General features: G+C 45.7%; 1 protein-coding gene across 2 annotated transcripts in view; it reads left to right on the top strand.

Moving 5' to 3' along the window:
• Positions 1-11567, top strand: part of NDUFAF3 (NADH:ubiquinone oxidoreductase complex assembly factor 3) — a 12941-nt gene extending 1374 nt beyond the window's left edge. For both annotated transcript variants that reach the window (XM_077451676.1, XM_077451675.1), the window contains exons 2-6: positions 3428-3538; positions 5379-5571; positions 7592-7658; positions 10150-10250; positions 11225-11567. In XM_077451676.1, the coding sequence (XP_077307802.1) occupies positions 3447-3538; positions 5379-5571; positions 7592-7658; positions 10150-10250; positions 11225-11308 (537 nt within the window). In that variant the 5' untranslated portion in view covers positions 3428-3446 and the 3' untranslated portion in view covers positions 11309-11567. The remainder of the gene's footprint in view (positions 1-3427; positions 3539-5378; positions 5572-7591; positions 7659-10149; positions 10251-11224) is intronic.
• The last annotated feature ends 1058 nt before the right edge of the window (positions 11568-12625 follow it).

The following is a 12625-nucleotide window of genomic DNA, read 5'->3' as shown; positions in this document are numbered from 1 at the left end:
CTTGATTCTGAGCATGCGTGTTTGTACTTTTGGACTTTTGTCCGACGGACTTGTGTACACACGATTGGAAAATCTGACAACAGACATTTGTTGGTGGAAAATTTGAGAGCGTGCCATCCAACATTTTTGTTGGCGGAAAGTCTGGCAGCAAATGTCCGATGGAGCGTACACACGGTCGGACTTATTGTCTCACATCCAACATTTCCCGTTGGCAAATCCGATCGTGTGTACGCGGCATAAGAACCCAGAAGAGACTGCGCCCCACGAACCCCCCCCCCCGGACAATGTAAGTAGAGGAGATGGAGGCACGGGTCCCAGGATACGGTGGTGGAGCAGGACAAAGCTGGGGTATGTACCATGTGGATAACCCAGCAAAGAAGGATTTTTTTTTTTTTTTAATGGGGTGGGGGGAGGGGGTGAAGTTTGTTCTTCTTTTTAAAAGGGAACCCAACCCATTGATTTAATGTTTTCCCTCAATAGTTATATTCATGGTATGCTGTCAGTGATCACTGTCACAGTTGCTCATGCTGTCAACCGAAATGTTAAAGCGGAGCTCCACCCTAAAGTTTAACTTCCACTCAGTGGATTCCTTCACCCCCCCTCCCCCCTCCGGTGCCACAATTGACACCTTTTCAAGGGGGGGGGAGTGCAGATACCTGTATAATACAGGTATCTGCACCCACCTCCAGGCATAGCTAGCCGCAGATGCCCCCCCCCCCCACCCCCGTTTTGTTCTGGGAAACAAACAATTCCCAGAACGCAACGGGGACCAGTGAAGACGCGCAGCGTGACTCGCGCATGCGTAGTAGGGAACCAGGCAGTGAAGCCGCAATGCTTCACGTCCTGATTCCCTGACAGAGGATGGCGGTGGGGGGAGCCGCAAGAGATGAACGATTGCTAGTCATCTGCTGCCGACTTCAGCAGTATTTGTAGCTCCTGGATGGATATATGTATATATATAATAATTTTTATTATTATTTTTTTTTTTTTTTTAGGGTGGAGCTCTGCTTTAAGCCATTCAGTAGCTGGTGTCCTACCTGATCACATATGCAGCGCTATGGTAACTTGCAGATCAAACTGATGGCGGCTTCCTTGGCTGTAAAGTATAGGAGGGTTTAGTTCTGCTTTAAAACTAGAAATGTAATATATTGCAGCTTACCAATCATTAGATGTGGTGGCTGCATAATTTTTCTTTTTTTCTTTCTTTTTTATAGGGTCAGTTCACATGATAGAAACTTTTCTTTAGATGCTTTTCTGCATGCATGTTTTTTGATGCGTTTCAGTGTGTTTTTGATGCAGTCCAGTGCATCTTCTTTCTTCTTCTTTCTTCTTCTTTCTTCTTCTTCTTTCTTCTTCTTTCTTCTTCTTTCTTCTTCTTTCTTCTTTCTTCTTCTTTCTTCTTCTTCCTCCTTTTTTTTTTTTTTCTTAACCTTAAATAAGAACATGTGTTTTACAGAGTTCCAGGAAAAATGCAGCATGTTCTTTTATTTTTTTACTGGAACTGCAAGCACTTTCCATGTGTTTTTGATGCAGAAAATAAAAAGCACTGGACTGCATGTGGTGCTAACCAGCCCTTAGGCGTTTTTTTATTTTATTTTTTTTTCCCTTCTGTTTTCTCCTGGTGATCTGGCCAGTAACACACCTTCCGTATTGGAGCGCCTCCAACTCTGGATGAAGGAGCACAGGGGGCACATTTGTACAGCAGCATTGTCGGTCTTGGGGGGAGGGGCGTGTTAGATGTGCTAGCAGATCTAGATACACTAACAAAATTAACCGAACTCCAGCTAATACTTTAACATTGGCTACAACATTTTTTATTTTTTTTTTCCCCCCTTTTTTTGAGATAAAGGTTTTACATAAATAAAATGTGTTCATGTATCTAAATCTGCTAGTCTATCTTAAGCGGTGTGCACACTATAAGAAAATCGGGCGAATGATCGTCCGATTTTTCTCATTCTTTGCAAAAGTCATAATTGGATGTCAGAAGTTGTGTACACGCTAAATGAAGATCGAACGATCGTGCTTTGTATGGAATTTTTCTACTGATTTCCTCATTGTCTGTACGGGGCTTAAAGTGATTGTAAAGTCCTTCTTTGTTTTTATATAAAAAAAATGTCCTACTTACCTCCTCTCTGCAGTGGTTTTGCACAGAGTGGCCCCGATCCTCCTCTCCTCGGGTCCCTCTTTGCTCCTCCTATCGAGTGTCCCCACAGCCAGCAGCTTCCTATGGGGAGTTACAACTCCGTGTGTCCATTCAGACATGGAGCCCTGACCTGGCCCCGCCCCCTCTCTCCCCAGATTGGCTGAATTACTTTGACAAAAACAAAACAAAAAATGGAAGGCGCACATAAATAGAGCTTTATTGAAAACAGAACAAATGGCAAAATGGCTACTCACAAACGAGTATTGATAAAAGGCAAAATCAAAATAAGCAACTGCTTATTTTGGCTCTGAAGAAAGGGGGGTCACCCCTGAAACGCGTCTGACGTTTTCGTTGAGGTATTTGTCAATTCATCCGACATCGGATCTGGATGGGCCGATGTTCGGTGCGATGGATCCAATTGTATTGATTTTTGCCTTTTTATCAATACTCGTTTGTGAGTAGCCATTTTGCCATTTGTTCTGTTTTCAATAAAGTTCTATTTATGGTAATGCACTAGGTCAGTGCGCCTTTCTTTTTTGTTTTTTTTTGTTTTGTTTTTTCTCTAGTATTTGAATATCCAATGTTCTAAGGAGGGCTGCAAGACCTTTTTGACACTACTTTCTAAAACTGTCGGTATCGCACTTCGAAGACCGAGACACCAGAGCGCAGGAGAAGTTGTCCGTTTCTTGAATTACTTTGACAGCCATGGTAGCCAATGGCACGGCTGCTGCTGTGCCCCAGCCAATTTAGTATGAGTGTCCCGGACGGCTTAGACACTCTGGAGGGAGATGGGGCTCAGGTAAGTAATTAGAGTGGAGAAAACAAACACTCCTGCGCACAAGTGAATTACCAGATGGACTCGATTTTGTAATGGATAACGTCTCAGGGCCTTGCTGCCCTCAAGGATAGGGGAATCCTAGCAGTCAAAAAGAAAAGAGAGGAAAACAAGGGTGCCCCATGACCCTGTGCATTATCCTTAGATATAATTGTATTAAAAAAATTAAATAAGAAACTACTTGGCAACGTATAGAAGAAAACTCGTAATATAAATGGTCTCCAGACGATGGGAATTGGTCAAAAAAAGCAGACTCCAGATGGTAGCAGAGGAGAATACAGGGACCACTGCCAGCTGACGCGTTTCGAAGGATTACCTTCTTCCTCAGAGCCCAGTGGGTGGTGTTGAATGTACTGTATGTCTAGAATTGTGACAATGACTTGTCTGTATGGACTCTTCACATTGATGGCCGGTAATCATTACATCTTCTCATTTCTCTTTCTTTACAGTTGTTCTGCAGTTGCCATTATGATCCCATCAACCTTTTTCGGCCTCCGACTTCTGCGAGCGTCGGCGCCGCGCTGGATGAAGTACGGGTCAGCAATAACGGCGCCCACTTGGTATGTCAGGCCTGAGGGTGGGAAGTATCAGAGGAAAGGAAGCGTGTCCTTGGGGAGCGATCGGCCAGCTTGCCGCGCTCAGCTGTCATTGTCTATGTAGGCCAATATGGCCTGACACTTAAGGGCCGGTTCACACAGCGAGGCGCGGCGAGGCGTCTCCGACTTACCTCGCCGCGACCTGCGAGGAGCTCAGCGGCGACTTGCAGAGGACTTCTGTATAGAAGTCAATGCAAGTCGCCCCCGAAGTCGCCCCGAAGTAGTACAGGAACCTTTTTTCTGAGTCGGAGCGACTCGAGTCGCTCCTCTCAGAACGGTTCCATAGTACTGAATGGGGGCGACTTGCGGGAGCGAGGCGAGGCAAGCCGTGTCGCCTCGCTGTGTGAACCGGCCCTAAAGCGTAACGCCGCTTTTTGTGAAAAAAAAAATAAAAAAATTGCATAGACAATTGTCACACGAGCCATATTGTAATTTAATGTCTGATAGGACCAATAGCTCACAATAAACCCTCATATGAGCCCGAATTCTTGTTTTTCTTTCCTCCACAATCATCCTTCTGTATGATTTATTCAAGTCAATGTACTATTTACTATGAAATGTTTCTGTTACACCGATTTTTATACTGAATTCCCTTCTCTAAACAATGCTTCAGCTTTCAGAGCAGGGGGACTGGTTCTGGTGGAGGGAGGTGCCCAACTATGACCCTCCTTTTCATGCTTATAAGAACACCAACCCTCCCTGTATCCCTAACACTGGCCGCCCTGTCACCTTAACCCCCAACCCTCCTTGTAACCTCAAAACTCCCTCCCTGTAACCCCTTAATCCTAACACCACTTGTATTCCAAACACTAACCCTCCTTGTTATCTCCAACACTACTAACTCAGTCTGTGATTGAAAATTGGAAGGAGCTAGGTGGAGAATTATCAGCCAAACAGTGATCGCATTCATTCAGATGCAGTCACTTTTCAGGTGTTCAGACAGCCACTGGTGCTGTAGCTGTCTGAATACATTAGTCAGCAGTGCAGATGAGGGAATCAAGTATAAGTCTAGCTTAACCTCAACCCTGACCCCTCCCCTTCCCCCGTAACCTCTACACTGGGCCCTCCCCTTCCTCGTAACCTCTACACTGGGCCCTCCCCTTCCTCGTAACCTCTACACTGGCCCCTCCCCGTAACCTCTACACTGACCTTCCCTGTAACCTCGCTTTTTAGGTGTTCAGGCAGCCACTGGTGTGCTGTAGCTGTCTGAATACATTATACTTGATTCCCTCATCTGCACTGCTGAATAATGTATTCAGACAGCTACAGCACCAGTGGCTGCCTGAACACCTAAAAAGCGAGGTTACAGGGAAGGTCAGTGTAGAGGTTACGGGGAATGGGAGGGACCAGTGTAGAGGTTACGGGGAATGGGAGGGACCAGTGTAGAGGTTACGGGGAGGGCTCAGGGTTGAGGTTAAGCTAGACTTATTCAGCACTGCAGATGAGGGAATCAAGTATAAGTCTAGCTTAACCTCAACCCTGAGCCCTCCCCGTAACCTCTACACTGGCCCCTCCCCTTCCCCGTAACCTCTACACTGGCCCCTCCCATTCCCCGTAACCTCTACACTGACTTTCCCTGTAACCTCGCTTTTTAGGTGTTCAGACAGCCACTGGTGTGCTGTAGCTGTCCAAATACATTCGTCAGCAGTGCAGATGAGGGAATCAAGTATAAGTCTAGCTCAAGCCTCCCCTTAACCCTAACGCTGACCTTCCCTGTAACCCCCAACACAATACTGACCCTCCCTGTAATTCTGACACCAAGTCACATGTTAAAAGGGCTGAGATTCCGACATCTCTGTTACAGGCAGCCACAGAGGTCCCACCGCCTCTTCCCGACTGGAGATGAGCTGTATGAGAAGACGACAGTGACCCACGTGGAAAGGGACTCCCCAGATATAATGTTTGTGGAGAGTTACAGCCGACAAGGCTTCATCATCAATGGGAATGAGGTTGTCGGGCCCTGCGCCCTAATTCCCAGGTCTATCCTGCAATGGAATGTAAGTATAAAGACCCCCCCCCCCCCCACACTGAGGTAGCCATAATCAAAGTGCACTTGTAATGAGTAGACAGTGGATATGGCCATCGTTAGAGGCCACTAAAAATCAATTATCTTCTGCTCTGTGAGAGAATTTTTTTTATATACTATGGGGTTGATTTGCTAAATGAAAATAGACTGTGCACCTTGCAAGTGCATTTGCTCCACAACTTGGTAAATGAGGGGAAGCTCTGCTGACTTCCATCATCCAATCATGTGGAGGCGAAAAATCTTTTTTTTTTTTCTTACATGTGATTGGGTATTCTTTGCAAAGTAAAGCTTCACCTCATTTTACTAAGCTCTGGAGAAACTGCCCTTGCAGAATGCACAGTTTGTTTGCTCTTTGTAAATCCACCCGTGTGTGTGTGTGTGTGTGTGTGTGTGTGTGTGTGTGTGTGTGTGTGTGTGTGTGTGTGTATCTATCTATCTCTCTATCTCTATCTCTATCTCTCTCATTTGTGCTCCATGAGTTTACATACCCTGGCAGAATTTATGATTTCTTGGCCATTTTTCAGAGAATATGAATAACACAAAGACTTTTCTTTCACTCATGGTTAGTGTTTGGCTGAAGACATTTATTATCAATCAGCTGTGTTTACTCTTTTTAAATCATAAGAGCAGCAGAAACTACCCAAATGACCCTGATCAAAAGTTTACATACCCCCAGTTCTTAATACTGTGTATGTCTCCCTTTAACATCAATGGCAGTTTGAAGTCTTTTGTGGTATTTGTGGATGAGGCTCTTTATCTTCTCAGATGGTAAAGCTGCCCGTTCCTCTTGGCACAAAAGCCTCCAGTTCCTGTAAATTCTTGGGCTGTCTTACATGAACGGCACGTTTTTGAGATCTCCCCAGAGTGGCTCAATGATATTGAGGTCAGGAGACGGAGATGGCAGATCCAGAACCTTCACTTTATTCTGCTGTAGCCAATGACAGGTGGACTTGGCCTTGTGTTTTGGATCATTGAATGTCCAAGTACGTCCCATGCGCAGCTTCCCGACTGATGAATGCAAATGTTCCTCCAGTATTTTTTGATGGCATACTGCATTCATCTTGCCAACAAGTGGGACCAAATTTCCTGTGCCTTTTTTGTAGCCCACAAATCAGCGACCCACCTCTGTGTTTCACGGTAGGGATGGTGGACCTTTCATCATAGGCCTTGTTGTCTCCTCTCCAAATATAACATTTATGGTTGTGGCCAAAAAGCTAAATTTTGGTCTCATCACTCCAAATGACTTTGTGGAGGAAGGTTTGAGGCTTGTCTCTGTGCTGTTTGGCATATTGTAAGCGGGATACTTTGTGGCACTTGCGTAGTAATGACTTTCTTCTGGAGACTCGACCATGCAGCCCATCTTTCTTCAAGTGCCTCCTTATTGTGCATCTTGAAACAGCCACACCACATGTTTTCAGAGAGTTCTGTATTTCCCCTGAAGGTATTTGTGGGTATTTCTTTGTATCCTGAACAATTTTCCTGACGTTTGTGGCTGAAATTTTTAGTTGGTCTACCTGACCGTGGTTTGGTTTCAACAGAACCCCTCATTTTCCACTTCTTGAATAGAGTTTGAACACTGCTGATTGGCATTCTCAATTCCTTGGATATCTTTTTATATCCTTTTCCTGCTTTATACAGTTCAGCTACCTTTTCCTGCAGATCCTTTTTCAATTATTTTGCTTTCCCCATGACTCAGAATCCAGAAACGTCAGTGCAGCACTGGATGAAAGATGCAAGGGTCTGTCAGGAAAGGGCTAAGAAATCATAAATTCTGCCAGGGTGTGTAAACTTATGAGCACAACTGTATGTATAAAGATGGAGCTGGTACAGTGGGGAGCAATATTGCCGCCCCCATAGCAGTACTGACACTGGCGCCATGGATGGAGAGTTACCAAAGTGTATTTGACCCAGATGAAGACTTGTATGTACTTTGTGATATGAGGTCTGTTGCTGGATTTGGAGAATAATCCCATTTCTGTCTTGTGTTTTAGGTTCTCTCCTATAGAGACATCTCCTACGAAAGTCTATCCTTGTTCCGCTTACTGGTTCCCAGGATAGGTAATGTCTAAGTCTGTTTGTAATATTAACCATTAATACCTGTCTAGTCCACCTTCCACATCAGTACACACTAAATTAACAAAAGTATTGGTACACCTGCCTTTACAAACACATAAACTTTAATTATGTCTTAGTCCGTAGGGTTCAATATTGAGTTGGCCCATCCTTTGCAGCTAGAACAGCCTCAACTCTTCTGGGAAGGCCGTCCACAAGGTCTAGGAGTGTGTCTATGGGAATGTTTTTAACGCTTCCTCCAGAAGCGCATTTTGTGAGGTCAGGCACTGGTGAGAAGGCCTGGCTCGCAGTTTCCGCTCGAATTCATCCCAAAGGTGTTCTATTGGGTAAAGGTCAGGACTCTGTGCAGACCAGTCAAGTTTCTCCATCCCAAACTCGTTCATCCATGTCTTTATGGACCTTGCTTTGTGCTCTGGTGGGCAGTCATGTTGGAAGAGGAAGGGGCCGTCCCCAAACTGTTCCCACAAATTTGGGAGCATGAACTTGTCCAAAATGTCTTGGTATGCTGATGCTTTAGACCCCTTAAATACTGGAGGTGTTTTTCAGGCGCTTTAGCGCTGAAAATAGCACCTGTAAAAGCATCAGCTGCAATCCCAGTGTTAAAGCCCGAGTTTTCACACTGGGGCACAGCACTGGCAGGGCGTCGCAAAAAGTCCTGCCAGCAGCTTCTTTGGAGCGGTATAGGAGCGGTGAACACACCACTCCTGCCCATTAAAATCAATGGGCAGTGCAGCTGCATTTTGTGGGCGGATTTAACCCTTTTTCGGGTTAAAACCACCTGCTAGCTGCCGAATAGCGCAGCTAAAACGACGGTAAAGCTGCTCTAAAAATAGAATCTAAGCTAAAAGCCTATGACATCATGCACAGCGTGCTCGCTCTCTCATATCCTCCTCTTCTTGGGTCCCTGTTTGGTGCTCCTGGCCTCTCTCCTCCTGTTAAGTGCCCCCCACAGCAAGCGGCTTGCTCTGGGGGCACCCGAGCCACAGCTCCCTGTATCCATTCAGAGAGGGGAGTTTGCCAGGGGTGGGGGGTGAGTCATAAGAGGGCCAATGAGAGCTGCAGCACTGGAGGTGTGCCTCTGTAAATCCAGGAAGTGAACAGGCAGCAGCTTCAGCTGCCCACAGTTAAAATGGTGGCAGCCCGACTCAGTGGATGGAGATTTCTGCTCCATATTTGGCAAGTACAGAATCACAGTATATATAAAATAATATGCAAAGTGGTTGGAGGAAAGCTTCAGAATGGCAAAGATGGTTTTTATTACAAACAATGTGAGCAGACTACAGTTCCTCTTCAAGAGTTCCCTTCACTGGAACTAAGGGGCCAAGCCCAACCCCACCCCCACCAAATTATTTGGACCAGTGCACAAAGCAAGATCCTTAAAGACATGGATGAGCAAGTGTGGGGTGGAGGAACTTGACTGGCCTGCACCGAGTCCTGACCTCAGCCTTCTTCACTGGAGCTAAGGAGCCAAGCCCAACCCCTGAAAAAACAACCCCCGCACCATAATTCCACCTCCACCAAATGATTTGGAGAGGTGGCCAAATTCGTTTGGCAATATAGTGTGTGGATGAGCGAGTTTAGGGTGGAGTACCGTGACTGGCCTGCACAGAGTCCTGATCTCCACCCAATAGAACACCTTTTGGGATGATTTGGACCGGGGACTGCGAGCCAGGCCTTCTCTTCCAACATCAGTGCCTGACCTCACAAATGTGCTTCTGGAAGAATGGTCAAATGTTTTCATAGACAAACTCCTAAACCTAAATGCTTGAAACCAAATGGCACCTGAACATGTGTTTTTTGCATTTGCAGTGCGATTTGAGATTGCGTTTGGCATATTGGCAACAATTCTGCCCAAGATCCCAAAACTCCAAATGTGGTTTGGAGCCTTGGGGTAAAGGATGGATTGGGTTTAGAAAAGCTTTAAAAAAAAAATGCTACAGTGAGCTCTAAATTCAACTTTAAGATCAGTTTCTCGCAGCCGTGTATATAGGTACTAGAAGCTGTCTGGTACCTGATCCTTTTACAGAACACTATTTTCTGAAAACTGCTGGCACACGGTAGATGTAAGGACTTCCCAGTATACAACAAACCTCTATCAATAGAAGATCTAAGCTGCAGCTGTACAGGTACACTTCAAGGCAAGCCCAGATCTGGCTACAATTCAGGGATATGCAATTAGCGGACCTCCGGCTGTTGCAAAACTACAAGTCCCATCATGCCTCTACCTCTGGGTGTCATGCTTGTGGCTATCAGAGTCTTGCTATGCCTCATGGGACTTGTAGTTCTGCAAGACTCTAACAGCCACAAGCATGACACCCAGAGGCAGAGGCATGATGGGACTTGTAGTTTTGCAACAGCTGGAGGTCCGCTAATTGCATATCCCTGTGCTAGAGGTTTAAAGTTAGCTGCAGTAAAGATGCAGGCCATGTGAAGTCTGGCATCTGAATCTTGTATCCGCTTTTATCTCTTCCCGCAGAGATCCTGGTTCTGGGCACCGGCGACCGTGTAGAGAGACTGGATCCAAAACTATTAAAGATAATGAGAGAACACGGGGTGGCTGTGGAGGTTCAGGACACGGTGAGTATCTGCAATAATTTTGGCATCTAAAGAAGAACGGCAGTCTGCTCACATCATTTGTAATAAAAACATCTTTGCCATTCTGAAGCTTCCCTCCAACCACTTTGCATATTTTATTTATACTGTGACTCTGTACTTTCCAAATATGATGCAGAAATCTCCCTCCACTGAGTCTGGCTGCAGCCATTTTAACTGTGGGCAGCTGAAGCTGCTGCCTGCTCACTTCCTGGGTTTTACACAGAGGGACACCTCCAGCTCTGCAGCTTTCATTGGCCCTCTTATGACTCCCCCTCACCTCCCTCCCTGGCAAACTGACAGTGAAATAGCTGTGCATGATGTCAAAAGCCTAGGCTAATGACCAGACAGGAAACAGGAAGTGAGCTGTTTATAGGTATTTACTAGCAGAAAAAAAAAAAAAAAAAATTACCATCCAAAGTTAAAACAACAAGAGCAGAAGATTTAATAGATGGAAAGTTTAAAAAAAAAAGACTGAAGGTCCGCTTTAATGTGCAAAATAGGATTATTTTTTTTTTTTTTGTACTCTCCATTAAAGCGGATTATTTTCTACATACTGCTCCTTACATAAGCTATGACGTTTGCATTTACAAGGCCTAACCCCTCTCCTCTCCTCTCCACTGTGGCCGGAGATCTCTATTGGTTTTCTCTAATGTGAAAAATAGTGAACAGTCATCCCTTCACCCTCCTCCAGCTACTATTACAGCCTCATTCAAGGTGGTGTGGGGGGGGGGGGGGGGGGGGGGAGTGTTGGCTCTCCTAGTTACATCCTGGACAGTAGGGTGACCGGGCCTCCCTGTACTGCAACAGATGAAATTATTTATTTTTTTCCAATGCTACCATATGTAATGTGAATTTATTATGTTAGTCAAGTGTAGAATTCTGATCTTTTCTATGTAATGTCTCAAGATTAGTAAAACTGTTTATTAAAGTTTACACTTTTTTTTTTTTCTTCCCAGCCCAATGCTTGTGCCACCTTCAACTTTCTTGCTAGTGAACGACGATTAACAGCAGCCGCCTTAATTCCAGTCACCAGCAACTAGAAGCGCATATCGTTTACAAGCGCTTTTCCAACGCAAAGAAGGATGGACCCCGAAGAAGCAAAAATGACACAGCAGTTCTGTTTGGTGGCAGTTTCTTGGTAGAACTGCAATCTGAGAAGGTGTCTCGTTACTTTTTGGTATTTTCAGGACTCCTGTAGACAAGGATCAAAGCTGCTGTGACAGTCTACTGGGGCTCCAACCCAGAGGCACCAGAGTTTGGTGGCTGTAGGATTCCCCCCCCCCCCCCTTCCCCCCCCCCCCCCCCCCCCCTTCCTAAATCCTTACAAACCACTTTGACCTACAGGCAAGCCCAGATTAAGGCTTACCTGTAGGTCCAAGAAATATCTCCCAAACCTACACGGTTTAGGAGATATTTGCCAAAAGGCAGCGCTGCAGTTAACAGCGATATGCCGCGAGTGGTGGCTCCTGTGCGCATGCGCGGGAGTGACGTCATCGCGGCTCAGACAAATGACAGCATCTGAGCAGCGAGACCCACGAGAAGATGGATGCGCCGGACTACAGGGGACAGCGGTGACTTCGTTGGCTCCTGTGTCAGGTAAGTGACACATAATGGACTACTATGCAATGCATAGTTGTCATTATGCTTTACTTTTGCAGGGAATCGAAGAGGAAGTAAACCCATCAGGGTTTACTTCCTCTTTAAGATAAAAAAATAAAGTTTAGGCTTTACAACCACTTTAAAATTTTAACATGCAAGTAGGAGCAGGTGGTGCATGGATCCAAACGCAGACACTGTGCCTCCGCCTCCTGGATCTGTGCACCCGCCTCTCAGATTTTGACATGCAAATGTGAAGCTGCTGCCTCTGCATGGCCTGAAGAAGCAGCTCAGCACGGGTCTCAGTGTCATCTGAGTTCTAAAGTACTTTTCAAATGCAGACAACAAAGGCCAGCTCCAGATGCCCTCCTTGGTCTGTGGATATGGCAGCTATGCTGTCCAATGGCATATAGAGATTCTCATTTTGAATCGCCTCTGCTTGAAACATAGTGGAGCCCAGGCAGACCTGCAATGAATACTGCTGGACAAAGTCCAGCCAAATGTTTGTTAAAAGAGAAGTTCACCTTTTGGAACAGGTTACAAGTTCCACCTGTATTTAGAGCAGTGGTCATCAACCCTGTCCTCAGGACCCACTAACAGGCCAGGTTTGCAGGATAACTGAAATACATCACAGGTGATATCATTTGCTGCTCAGTGATTGCATCTTATTCGATCACCCACTGTCAGAAAACAACATGGCCGTGTGAGGCTTTGCCTGCTCGGCCACATTATTCATTCACAGGCCTCTGCAAATGGGAAAC

The sequence above is a fragment of the Lithobates pipiens genome, unplaced genomic scaffold, assembly GCF_037356315.1.
Source record: "Lithobates pipiens isolate NorthernLeopardFrog02 unplaced genomic scaffold, aLitPip1_a1.2 Scaffold_23, whole genome shotgun sequence".
NCBI lineage: Eukaryota > Metazoa > Chordata > Amphibia > Anura > Ranidae > Lithobates > Lithobates pipiens.
This window is presented reverse-complemented; position numbering and strand designations above follow the sequence as displayed.